General features: G+C 30.2%; 2 protein-coding genes across 2 annotated transcripts; one reads left to right on the top strand and one right to left on the bottom strand.

The window, feature by feature from the left end:
• Positions 1 to 3896: 3896 nt before the first annotated feature.
• Positions 3897 to 6060, bottom strand: LOC106786429. The gene is made up of 3 exons (XM_014747811.1): positions 6025 to 6060; positions 4885 to 5067; positions 3897 to 4324 (listed from the first exon to the last, which is right to left on the bottom strand). The coding sequence occupies exons 2-3, from the start codon at positions 5057 to 5059 to the stop codon at positions 3963 to 3965; spliced, it is 537 nt and encodes a 178-aa protein (XP_014603297.1). The 5' UTR covers positions 5060 to 5067; positions 6025 to 6060; the 3' UTR covers positions 3897 to 3962.
• A 6946-nt stretch (positions 6061 to 13006) lies between these two features.
• On the top strand, positions 13007 to 13805 carry LOC106786445 (CDGSH iron-sulfur domain-containing protein 3, mitochondrial). The gene is made up of 2 exons (XM_014747853.1): positions 13007 to 13122; positions 13373 to 13805. Exons 1-2 carry the CDS (start codon positions 13057 to 13059, stop codon positions 13724 to 13726), a joined length of 420 nt encoding a protein of 139 aa, XP_014603339.1. The 5' UTR covers positions 13007 to 13056; the 3' UTR covers positions 13727 to 13805.
• The last annotated feature ends 194 nt before the right edge of the window (positions 13806 to 13999 follow it).

Genomic DNA, 13999 nt, shown 5'->3' with positions numbered 1-13999 from the left:
TTCAAAATATTATCATTTCATTATATTCCCTTTAAAGATACGCATTCAATTAGATACTTTAAATCAATAAGAATCTATCATTCTTTGTGTTCTCGCAAATAAATCAAACGATCAGTCATTACAGTCACGGAGATTGAAAATATGTGTTAATTCTATTCCATAAGGATGAAAACGAAAGTGAACGACGTTGTTAAATATACATAATGAATGACTCTCTCTCTCTCTCTCTTTCTCTCTTTTTTTTACTCTCTCTCTCTCTCTTTCTTTCTTTTTCTTTCTATAACAAAATAATATGCATGATGATCATAGATTAAGAGTGAAAGAGAGAGAATTGTATATATATATATATATATATAATGTGGTTAAAAATTGAAATAATAATCTCTCTAATGTGCACTAATAACTATAAGTTTATTTTTTAAGAAGAAACACAGAGTGATCGCGTTTAGAGGAATGCCGTTCAGTTGCAAGGTGCATACAGCAAAAAAAAAACTGGGTCGAAACGGAGAGCGAGATCATCGACGTTCCTTTTATTTATATAGACGCCTCTCTATAGGTCGGCAGGCAGGTATTCGAGTGCTAGAGCTAAACTTTCTCCGTGAACTCGAAAGTCCAATGTCTCTGCGATCTCATATATACATATATACATATATACATATATACATATATACATATATACATATATATATATATATTGGGTTGGCAACTAAGTGAGCATGGTTACTTTTAACAAAAACCTATTATTCGTAGGACATACATATATATATAAATACGTATGCAAAAAACGTTATGTAGGCATCTTGCACGATTAAACGATCGAGTTCTAAAAATAAAAAAAAAAATAATAAAAAAGGAAAGAAATAAAGCGGGAATCGCTTTCGAATGGTAAATCTTTTGTACTTGCATTTATTGCGCGTATTACTGTTACACTTTTTATAGAATTCTTTTTCATTATTCTCACACAAATATATTCATTATTATTATTATTATTATTATTATTATTATTTCTTTTTTATTTATGATTAATTAATGAAAATTTTTAACGAGAACCGAGTGCATATTTGTTTTATCCATTGTACGTACCTTCGCGTATCAACCATTTATTTGATTACAAAGTAAAACTCTAACTGCATAATATTTGGTTGTTATCAAACGCAGAAGGATGTATGTATTAATATAAATCGAACTTGTTAAACAACTAATGACGCAAGCGACGCATAAAAGGTGATAATAAAACAAAACGCGAAATTGTAAATTATTGATAATACATTATTCAAGTCTTCGTAATGATAGAAATAGACTGGCAACAGGATAAAATCTAATTTCTACTACAATTTGGATAATTTTCTATTATAATTTCTGACTCGCTTGTTGCTTATAACAAAAATTCATTTTACGTTTGAATTTCGAATTATTTGTATATCAATAGTCATTATATTTATACATATATTTATACATATATTTATATATTTATATATAACCTATCTTCTACACCTATTTGATTTGCATTCGAATTGTAATTAGAAGAATTGGATGAAAAAGAAGGAATAGTGTTTAGGGAATTAAAAACAAAATTATAAAACACCAACCCTAAGAAGAAGAAGAAGAAGAAGAAGAAGAAGAAACAATATAATTCGACGAATTGAAATGGAAAAGTTTTATATATGGAGAGTATCGTGAATGAAAGTTTCCGCGTTTGTATGATGATTACCATCCGTATGTTCATGGTGACATCACGAAAAGAGTGAAATCTAATCTGTGACCTCGCGTGTTGTCCGTATGTGTACTAACGTCATCCGGTATAATAATCGTCAAACGATCGAAGAATCGTCGGAGGACGTCGACTCCGATGCAACATCGTCACGTTCGCGTTTTTAATTTTTTTTTCTTGTTTTTTTAATCGTAAAAATTAATTAACGATCGCACAAAAAATATCTAAATAAATTTTATGGAAACAAAGAAGCCGATTACTCGTCCGACGTGTTTTTTTTTTTTTTTAATTAAAACGATTTTATGTAAAATAAATGGAGATCTTTCCAAATGGTTAAATATTAAATTAAATAAAATAGAATATATATAAAATGATTCGTTAAAAGAATAAAAAAAGAAAATATCAAAAGGAAGGTATAGTATTGCATAGACGCCTTTTATTGTTACTATGATCTAATTTTCTACCTACATAAATACATATTCATGTATTTTACATTTTTTATCAATAAAATTTAATCTCGAAATACGTAAATGTTGTTTTTGTAACGACAATGATATTTTTCACGTTACAAAATATAGTGGGTGGATAGAAATCAAAGAACAGTATATATACTTTTATACGTAATTATGTATATAGTGTGTATACAACGTACATGTACTTGTTACATATATATATGTATATATATTTTATATTGTATGTTTCATTAGATTAATTGGAAAATAATTTCGCTTTTTAAATGATAAGTGAAAAACACTTTTCTTAGAATTTAGAATCTATTAGGGAGATTAGGTGTTCATTAGGATGCGATCAGCATCCCCCAATTCCTTTATTTTACTATTATCTCTTTCAATTGGACGACCTTAACATAATATAATACATCTTACAAATTAAAATTATCTTATTAACGAAATTTTTAAAATTAATTTTAACACTGGCTGGTATAGCTTAACAGAATCATTTCAGTAAAAGGAAATATACGGAAAATAATTTTGTTCTCTCAATCGCTCTTGTGTAGAATAATAAAAACAAGAAAAAAAGCAAACCATGACGAAAACACAGACTTTGATTTTCCATTTCTGATAGGATTGCAAAAAGAACAGATAAAACTAGTTGACGAATCGAAACGCAAGAAGATTCTAAAATCATTTTTGAAGTATCCGTTGCTATAACGTCAAATAATCTTGAAAATGAGGGTAAGGCCAGGGTGTACAAGTAAACGCAATTAACTAAATTACTTTTTAAAAGCAATTCAATATATTATATCTCGTGTATCTGTTGCTTCCATCCAGTCAGACGATCCTACTACGTTCAGAAAAGATTTGACTTTCTCGAGAGCACAGGCGTCAGCCAACAAACTGCTCCTCTTACTTTCTCTCACTTCGATACTTCAAAAGTAGGTCCCAAATAGGATTAAAGAGTTTCCTCAAATAATTTGGAAAACAATTGATTGCTAATCTCTTTTAACCAATTAGACAACTTTTCTTTAACAAATTTTCTTTAATACAAAAACTCGACGGTTCATAAAAAAAAAAGAAAATGTCTTTGAATAATTTTTGACATTGCGAAAAGAAATTTCATTAACAAACTTTCTAATTAATATCTAATTAAGACTCTTTCGCAGCGGTCCAATTATCATTCTCCCAAGAAATCATTGTCCTACGAGAACGTTGTTCTTTCAAACTGACATGAGACAAATTACATGCATCTACTCATCCATTGTATTTTCTCATTTTAATTAAAAAGACAAATAATTGAAATAAGATGATGAGAATAGATTCGGGAAGGTAAAATAAAATAAAATAAAATAAAGTAAAATAAAGCAAAATAAATAAAGAAAGAAAGAAAGAAAAAGAGTAGGAAGGAAGTTGTTATTAATTGTCAAAAAGAAATTTTACATATATATATATATATATTTTTTTTTTCTTTTTTTTTTTTATCGAAGTTATCTAAAAATGAAAAAAAGGGAAAACATCGAGCACATCTAGTGTTCGAGAGTTAAATCGCATAAATGTAAGACAAATTATGAACACTCTCTTTCTCTTTCTTTCAAATTTTTACCAATGAACTCTCTATCTAAGAAATGTAATTTACATAATGGGAAGAATCGATTAATCGGATATTTTGTATTAAAAATTTAAAGAGGAAAAAAGAAAGAGAGAGAGAGAGAGAGAAAGAATAAGTAAAGTAAAAGAGATCATTTTCATTGAGGTAAATGAAAGAAATAAACTATCTAGATAAGATGATTGAACGCTTATTGAAAAGGAATAACTGCTGCTGCGGCTGCTGCCGCTGCTGCTGCTGCAGCTTCCACCAAATCATCTTGTCGTTCATCTTCCTCTCGCGAATCATCTCGTTGATTTTTCCTCGCTTCGGCTACACGACGTGCTTCGTCAACGTATTCGAGAACAGCATCCAAACGTTCCAACGGATATTCCGAATGATAAATAACACGTTGTTGATCTTCGAGAGATCTTTTACCGTATCTACTTCCAAGGAAGAACATGTTGTTTCTTGGCACGATTTTCATCGGTCTCGATGGTTCCTCAGAAATCTTTGACTCGCTTCTTCCGTATCTTCCATTCGTATTATAAATCGCTGAACGCTCATATCGTACTATTTGTCAAGACAATTATAAAATCATAGTGTTAATTTAAAACCATTATCATATAAAATTTATACTTGTGTATAAATGTAGCTTTCAAGCAATTGTTTTCTAACTATTGAGTTATCCGGAACCCTTCAATCAACTTTCTCATGAATGCCTACTTTGTTTAAAAGTTTGATAAATCATTATTAAAAAAATAAATAAATGACGAATGAATATTCCATCATTCCATAAAAAAGAATTGTTTCTTATAAACTTATATAAAGTATTTCCTGTAATTGTGTTCGACAAAAATATATATTCAATTTCTATTCGTATGATTGAAAACCAAAATTTGGATAACAATAATGACATTCGCATCGATCAAATTATCAAACTTGTCTAATCAATGTTCCACCGTTTGATCGATGTTTTTATTAAAGAAAATAAAAGAAAAATATGTGCGAGGAAGAGAAAGAGGAGTAGGAGGAGGATGAATTGATCAATGAAAGAAAATCGGACAATGATTGGAAAAAGATAAATCGTGTGGTTTAGATAGAGATCGGAAAGAATGATTTCGAAAGCTCACCTGGCACGTCCGCACGTGAAACGTCACGTTTGTCGTAACGAGTTTGAAGATAAAAATGTTGGCCATCGGTGGCCTGCACGAGGCACCAAAGGGTGCACCCAATCCACAGGCACGTTATCAATTGAATGCTACTGAAAGTCGGCACCATAGATGATTTTATCCCACGAGAGAGCATTCTCGCACCTATGAGTTCAAAATAAAGAAAAGATGCAATTCATTCCGATCGAAATTCTATCGTAATACTAGTTAAGTTTCATTTTCACTCATTCCGAATCGGTTCATCGATCAATTTACTTTTCAAATAATTGATAACCAAAAAAGAAAGGAAAAAATAATAAGGGCTGTCAAAAATAAAGAAGAAAACAAGAAAAAAAAAGAAAAAACTGACATAAAAGTTTCCTCAAATCAATTGAGTTGAGTGACATTTCTTTCGTATCCTGGTTTTTTCTGACCGTCAAATTTGAAACAATTGGAAGCCCCGCAATCGAGTTATTTATTTTCCAAGAACAAAAGAAACAAAAATTGACATTTGTTTTGTAACGTTTCTCAATGAGTTACGTAACACCGTTCGTTTTACTAACGTTTTCCCAACCGTGGGTCTCTGAAAGCTCACCAAAATGAAATTGACAGTATTCTCTCGTAGTAACTTGTTGTTGCTCGCGCGTCTTACTTTTTAATTAATTACTTATTATTTTATATAATAAAAAATTACGACCCAAAAGATCGCTAATAATGTTGCCGAGAAAGAGAGTACAAAATTTATTTTTCAATTACACGATTCCTTTTACGAACAAAAGAGAGATTAATAATTAATATTAAAAGAGTTAAATCGAAAGATTAAAAACATGCGCAAATAAAAGAAAAAAAGAAAAAGAATTTTTCCCCACGATTATACGCACGCTCTCTCTCTTTCGTTGTTTTTTTTATTCGTCCTTTCGACCACATCGATTGATAAACGTTATTCCTTCCTTCGTTAACGGGAAAATTAAAAGATAACTTTCGGTCACATAGTCCAAATGAATACGAATGAAAGAATAGAATATAAAGAGAGGAAAAGAAAAAAGAATAATAAAAAAAAAAAAAGGAGAAGAAAAAACAATTGGTGGGGAACGCGAGCACCGATAAAAAAAACTCTTTCACCTTCCTTGAATTCCTCCTCTCTCCCTCTCTTTCCCTCTCTCTCTCACTCTCTCTCTCTCTCTCTCTCTCTCTCTTTCCCTCTCTCGATCTCTTTCTATTTCGCGGTTGGGGGATGAAACGCGAACGTAGGATTGCGAAATGCAGGTGAAGCAACACGTAGAAGAAGCAACTGTGGTGTCCCATGAACGACGAAACGCTTTATATAGTCTCGCCCAACCACCCACGAGAGAATCCACAGATACCCTTTCTGTTCCACCAATCCGGTACGAGCTTAGCACCCTCTTCGTAAACCATTGACATATCTACCATTTTTTTCCCTCTCCCTTTTCCTCTCCTTTCTCTTTCTCTCTCCCTTTATCTCTCTTTTTTATCTAACAATTTAAACAAAACGATCACAACCCTCATCCACTCTACTCGCTTGGAAAACTCACGCGCTTTTTCGAGGCACACTATTCGCGATTTTCTCTTATTCATCGAAAATAAATTTGATACTATTTGCGCTGGCTCACCTTTTTTGAGTACCTTCTTTAAATCACACACGGTAATTTGTACGGAATTCTTGTTTGTTTAGTTTTTCTTTCTTCATTTCCTTCGTATCTCGATATCTCGCCATATGACCGCTGCTGACGCATTTTTCCTCGTAAATTTGTCTAATCGATGATTCTTGCCGCGATATCTTTGATCTTTTTTTCCTCCCTTTTTTCTTTTTTTCTTTTTTTTTTTTTAATATATTCTTTTTATTACAAAATATGCGCGCGCGCGCTCACGTATGTGTGTTTTGTGTATTAAGTGATAGACCAAACGCGATACGTTGGTCGAAATTTTTTGATGGCACTTCAACGAATACCCATAGTATATTGTTTTATATTCGTGATTGAAGAATAGGTTTTTTTTATTTTTTTTTTTTTATTTTTTCAATATCCAATCAAATGAAATTACAAAGAAAAAAAAAAGAGAATACAACAAATTTTGGGAAAGAAAAACTTGGGGGAAGAAAAGAGATACCGAAGTTTAATATTACCGCGAATTCGAATAGAACGAACAATCGTTTATGGAGATAAGCTATGTCACTCCATCGTCATTTACATAATCGATTGATTTATTAGAAAACCTAATGGGAATTTGAACGATTACGAGGAAAAATCATTGTCGCGACACAATCACGATATGATTCGTCCCCGTTAATTAGATTTTATTTAATGCCCATTACGAACACGCAACGTGTTCTCAATCGAGAGTAGAAATGAGAGACAATTATTGTGAAAGTCTTCAATTTTCATTCACATCATGTTTCTTTTAATTTTATTTACACCTATTACAATTATTATAATATACGATAACGAAAACGAAATTGATTTATGAGTCATATATTTTTACATATATATATATTTTTTTTTGTTTAATTTTTTTTTCGTATAATAATTAAAAGGACGTAAAATAAACAATTAATAATAATCGATGATAATTTTCATATTATTTTCTTCTCTTCAATGGTACCACGTAAATATATTTTATGAGTGTTTGTACTCTTTACATATCAGATGTATTATCGTTAATAATTACCATTAGCTGTCGATGACAAGGTTAACAAAAACATACCAACTATTCGATATTTTTCTTATGTAATTAGTATATAAGACATCTTTCGCGATCAATTAAAAAAAATTATATTTTTCCTATAACATAAGTATTTATTAAACAGGGTGAGAGATAGAAGTTGCTTTCCTTTAAATCGTTTTAAACGAACTAATTACTTTTATATTTTTATGTATTAATTATCTATATTTGTTCACGTTAATTTGTTCAAATTGGTATCCATTATACTGAATACACTGCTCACATCGTTTAAATAATGATTTAATTATAAACACGGAACACAATCGAGGGTTGGTTGTGTCCAAGTTCTGGAGTTAATGTTCTAACAATTGTTGCAATTGTTATATAAATCCAAATCTTTTGCAAAATAAAATATCAGCTGTTTGCACAGGCAGTAAGGTTACATTCTTGCATGATACAAATTAATTACATGAACGAATCTTTGAGGCGGAGGGGGGGGGGGAAGTAACTTTATTTCTTATTCTGTATTTATTTGATCAATTTCAAATCAATAAAGAAAAGAAAAAGAAAAAGAAAGAAAAAAGAATCAGATGAAAAATCTTTGATATAAAATAATTTCGATGTCTAGAAATGATTTTCCTTGTTTTCGTGGATCAGCAATAAACAGCTCACGTAAAAGATTACGTTTTCTCTCAAAAGAATACGTAGGATATATCATATATAAATTGCACGATTTTTAACGACACTTTAAAAAAAAAAAGCACGCTAATAGTAAAAACACAATACCCTTTTTCTCTTCTACGTCGTGTCTACCTTAATTTTCTTAGTTGGCCAACGAGTGTTCACCCTTTTTTAATCTTCCTGCCATCTCCAGGGTGCGATCAGTGCGAGAAATAGGAACGAGAAACTAAGAAAGCAAGCAGAATGTAATACTTAAAGCTTGCAACAGACAACTGTGGATCATAAAAGGTTTCTATCTGGATAATAATGAAAAAGAAGAAACTGAGAAGAAGGTGGAGAAGGTGTTAATCCTTCGAGATTCTCTCGGTACTCTTTATTTTATTTTTTGTTTTTGTACTTATTTCTTTCCTTTCATAAGAGATTTTATTTCTAAAAGAGTCAGAACAAATTTCTTTGCAATCCCCCATTCGACATCTTCTAATGCACTTTTTTCTCTTCTCTCTTCGTTGTTTTTTTTAAATACAATGAGTATCAAAAGTCACGTTTACCGTGCTAAAAAAGAAATTTTGTTTTTCAAGTATATATGAACCGGAAAGACATTGTATATACGATGCATACTTTTATAACAAAACTGTAACTAAAGTTTCAGTATCTCGATATGAAAAACTAATTATTCGAATTTTACGAATAAACTTTATTGTTTCTTATATATTCGGAGAAGAAAATAATACCCCCAGTGCAAAATGTTTACACGTATTTAAGCTTCTAAAATACATAAAAGCGTGCGTTGAACCTTATTAACGCATTCAAGATAGGCATCAGTAAACAAAGAAATTCACTTTCCGGAGAGAAATTTAGTCTCATCAAGGATACATTACGTATCATGACGAAACAAATGATTAATGAAAAGACAACGAGAAACGGCTCGGAGATTCATCTGAGGAAGACGAAAAATGTATGAGAGATAGGATAAAATAATCAAAGAAAATATAAATACATTTTTTTATCTGTTATTCAAGAGTCGTGTTTTAAATTAATCAAAAAAAATAATTGGTTGAATTCGTGTGGTTGAATCGCTGAATTTGTATTTCCTTTTATTTTCTTTTTTTTTTTGTCTTTTATTAATTAAAAATAAAACTATATTTTAGGAAAACCTATACGAATATCCAAGAAAATTCGCGAAAATCCTTCTTGACGAATGAAAAAGTCCCCGATTCGAGACACTTTCTTTAATGTTCGAACGTCCGAAATAATTACACTGATCACTAGTTCGATTTGCTCGGTCATTAACCAAATCCCATCTTAAGATTCTTCTTAGTACTTTTACCTTCCTTGACTATCGTAAATAAGATCAACGAAATGAAAATTATTCAATTTAATTTGAAATACGAACGGACATTTTTCCTTCATTTATTTTTTTGTAAATAGGTATATTTAATCGTCACACGAATAAAATGGAAATACAAATGTTGGGCCGAAAATTATCGAATTAAAAAGAAAAAAATAAAATAAAAAAGAAAAGAGTAATAAAAATATTAAAAAGATACATTTTCTTTTTTAATTCCCCGAATGGAAGAATTGAGTCATACGTTGAAACAATCGAAACGTACGATATCGAACCCAGACGATTTACGAATCGTTGCTCGTTCTCGTTTATAATACTGACAAACGATCAGCAATCGTTATCTAATAGCTTCATTATTAACCATTGATACTTGATGCACAACGTTAAAATTACTATCGTGCCAAAAGGTATCGTAAATTTCAATAATACACGATATTGCGTTAACGATCGGCTCATAATTTTCTTTAGACGTATTTATCAACGCCGATACGTTGTTTTCAATTAAAACAAAAAAAACGCCAAAGAAAAGAACCGAATCGAAAGTAAAAAATACAGGGAAACACGTATGACTTTCAATAAACCAACCTATCGACATTATCTTTTTCATCAAACTTTCTAGTCCAAAAATATCGATCGACGAGAAAGAAAAAATGCACGGGGAATGGGTTATCGTTTCACACGCGATACCAACTTCGAGTAAAGAAAAAAGAAAGAGACAGAGAAGTAGTTTGTTTTTTTTTTTTCTTAAAAACGTATCTACAGATAAAATCATTATTTAAAGCTAATACTTTTCTGTTACATATCACACAATTAACGGATGATTCTCGAATTAATCGGATAGCTTATTATCAGTATTTTTACTCAAAGTCCCATTCAACCGGTCTATCTATTTACGTGTTATATAAAATCTACGTAAATACAATACCAGCAGAAAGTTTCCAATCGCTACGTAAATTCACAGAGAGGAAACTAAATATTTCTATATAAAAATAAATATCTTTAAAATAAACCGAGATAGAGATAGATTTTTGTTTTTTATTTAGCAACAATTATTTACGAATAATACGTTTTACGTTTTTTATTTAATTTCTTTATCAACGAACGCATTTCTACTAATTGAATTTCAACATCAAAAAATTACTTTTATCTTTAAGGACAGTTTGACGTATTACGAATATACTTGGCAATTAGTTTTTCGAGTATATCTAATTTAATATCTTTGGAAGTGAAGAAATTGCCAGAGAGATTATTTTCCGAATAACCTAATGCATTAATACACATGTGTGTGTGTAAATTATAACGAACAATTGAATATTATTCATATGAAAGAAACAAATTAACCAAAGATAAGAGTAAACAGCTAAAATAAAAGGAAATACATATGTGTGTGTGTGTATATATATATATACAAAGAAAACGTTTGGAACAAGCTCTTTTCTCTTTACCTATGAGATAATTAGAGTTAGTAAGTCAAAAGGAAAACGTGGAAAAGCAACAAAGTCCCTCGACGACAGCTTATCTAAACTGCTTTATTTCCTTTTCACACGGAACACTAATTAAATTACATTACAAGTTCATGAATATTATAACATTAGACGAAATATCGTTTGAAAATTCTACATTCCTTTTCGTTTTTCAAAGGTTTACCTGTTGTATCTCGACATCTTTTTAGTTCTTTACCTTTTAATTTTTTCCTCTTCTTAAAATCTCCATTTAGAGGAGCAATTAGGAGAAGAGTAACAACAACAAATAATAGCTTTTTGGCTGGTACTTCAGTTTTTCGAGTCGAGTTTGTATTTTAGAAAAATATTAGAAAAAAGTAATCTGTCGTTCCCCAAAAGTATGATAGAAAATTAAGATGTAAATCGGCATTTATTATTCTCGAGTGATCGTCAAATTTCTCGCCTCCTGTGGGAAATAACACTCCCTACGCTTTTTTTTAAATATTCAAAGCAACGCGTGCGACTACATCGTGTAACGATTAGGCCACTCGCTACCATGCTCGTGCCTATCAGCAAAGCTTCTTGTTAGCTCAGCGTTAAACTATCCCTATTTCTCTCTCTCTCTCTCTCCCTCTCTCTTGCTTTTTAACTTTCAATTTGTTATTATTTCTTCCCTTTTTTCTTTCTTTTTCCATTTCCCTCCCAACTTTGAAAAATTTGTATTGATTTACATGGAGCCTTTTAAGCCTTCCATTTCGTACTTTTTCGATTAGCTTCTTTTTACCAACGTTAAAGATAAAGGAAAGAAGAAGAAAAAGAAGCAGCTCCACTTTAAACGTAGCCAAATTATGCAAGAACACGAGATATGGAATTAGATTATCTGGTATTAAACGTGTACGATGATATATCGTCGAGATATTTCCCCCAGCGAAATATATTTCTTTTTTTCTCTTTTTATTTTTCTTTCTCTTTTATACGTATACACTGTACATATGTTACGTATGCATATATTTGCTTATATTTCTCCACTTTTAAAGACTCGTTAGACTTCGATCAGTAACGATCGAGAAACGTCAACAGATTAATCTAATCTAAATCATAGAAATACGATAACTGGACATGTCGATCTTATCAACGACTCTACGTCGTTGTTTCAATCTAAAAAGAAGAATAAAAAAAGGTCAAGGATAAAAAAAGGAAAAATTCGAAATTTCTAAAACTACCCTCAATTTGCTGTCCCGATTAATTTATGAAAAATTCATTTACATAATTGTTGTTTTGAGTACGCATTTTGTTCGAGAATATTATTGAAAATATCGTATAATTTATGTGTCATCAATTAGAATTCCTAAACGAAGAAGAAGGAAATAGTAAATCTATATTTTCTAGCTTGTTAGAGCAATTCTGTGATTGTAACTTTTAGATTGAATGTATAAGGTTTGTTGTAATCGGACACAACGGTAACATGAAACCGAAAAACAGTTAATTACAAACACGTAATGCACAAAGAAAGTCCATTTATTCGATTAATCAATGAGTACTTATATCATTAAATAAATAAATAATTATTAAAGAGACATTCGCGAAAAATCAATAAATACATTTATTATCGTTTGGAATATTCATCTATAATTAATTTGTTTATTGAAAGATTATAGTGATGTAATTAAAATTAAAAAATTTGAAACGATATAATATATTATACTAATTCATAATAAACGTATTAAATTGTTGTCTATGTGTTATATTTAATACGTAATAAATATCTCAATTAAATTCCATGTTACATTATCTACAATAACTCGTTTGATTTTTTTTTAATGAAAGATATATGAAGGTATTGACTTTATCGGTAAAGACAATCCGTCGGTAAATGATGTAGTTCGTTGATTTATCATTGTTGAATCTCTGTCGGTAATGAAAAAAAAATATAATAGAAGTAAGTGTTTAAACTTTCATTGATGAGAATCATCGAAGACACACATGTTTCTGAATATTGTCTGAACAATGAATATCACCACGGCTATTAAACTTCCGCGATTTATTCGCACAAATGTTGCAAAATATCAAAAAGTAAGTTAAAGATAATATACAAATATATATATAAGAATTGTTACACGATCAGTAAGTACTTTTCAAATGAAATCTCATAAAAATAATAAGTTCATTTAAGTTGATCAAAACTAACCAAATACGATTTCTTATATCATACTATATTCCTATCATAGTAATTTTACTTAAGATAAAAGTGTATCTACGTATATATTTAAATAACTGCATTATTCTGTCAAATAATTAATAATGTATTTTGTTTATTTTCAAGATAATGATGTATAGCACGAAATCACAGCATTCTTCGATACCAGTAAATCCATTGAAAGAAATATACAGTGCTAGTGAGCAAAAAGAGACCGGATCAATCTACGATAAAAAACCTTTCAAATTACATTGTAAAGCTGGAAAAATATATCACTGGTGTTCATGTGGGCAAAGTAAAAGCCAACCTTTATGTGATGGTACACACAGGAATATATTCTTAAAAATTAAATTACGGCCTATCCGATTTGTAGTCCCAGAGACTAAAGAATACTGGTTATGTAATTGTAAACAGACATTAAATAGACCCTTTTGTGATGGAACTCACAAAAGAGAAGATATACAAGAATTAAAACGTTAAACAGACATAAACTTGTAAATTCTATGTTTAATATTATTTTACTCATTAAGAATAAAGCAAGGTTGTTTTCCTATTATTATATAGTTTTGTTCAATTTAGACATATACATCCTTTATTACAATTATTGCTAATGAGAACTAAGTAAAGATATATTTATAAGATACTGTCAAGAGTTATTTGTAAATTTGTATCTAATTAGTTTTCTTTTAAGAAATAATACACAAGGAATTTACACGAACTATATCTAGATAATCATTAAAAAATTACTAGCAA

Source organism: Polistes canadensis, unplaced genomic scaffold, assembly GCF_001313835.1.
Source record: "Polistes canadensis isolate GaletaPanama2010 unplaced genomic scaffold, ASM131383v1 scaffold_74, whole genome shotgun sequence".
Taxonomy (NCBI): domain Eukaryota; kingdom Metazoa; phylum Arthropoda; class Insecta; order Hymenoptera; family Vespidae; genus Polistes; species Polistes canadensis.
Note: the sequence above shows the minus strand (reverse complement) of the source record. Positions and strands in the feature narration are given on the sequence as shown.

Coding starts and splice junctions, on each gene's coding strand:
- LOC106786429 (XM_014747811.1), bottom strand. CDS start 5,059: ATGCTCTCTCGTGGGATAAAATCATCTATGGTGCCGACTTTCAGTAGC. Junction 4,325..4,884: donor TTCACGTGCGGACGTGCCAG/GTGAGCTTTCGA, acceptor CTTGACAAATAG/TACGATATGAGCGTTCAGCG.
- LOC106786445 (XM_014747853.1), top strand. CDS start 13,057: ATGAATATCACCACGGCTATTAAACTTCCGCGATTTATTCGCACAAAT. Junction 13,123..13,372: donor ATGTTGCAAAATATCAAAAA/GTAAGTTAAAGA, acceptor TTTATTTTCAAG/ATAATGATGTATAGCACGAA.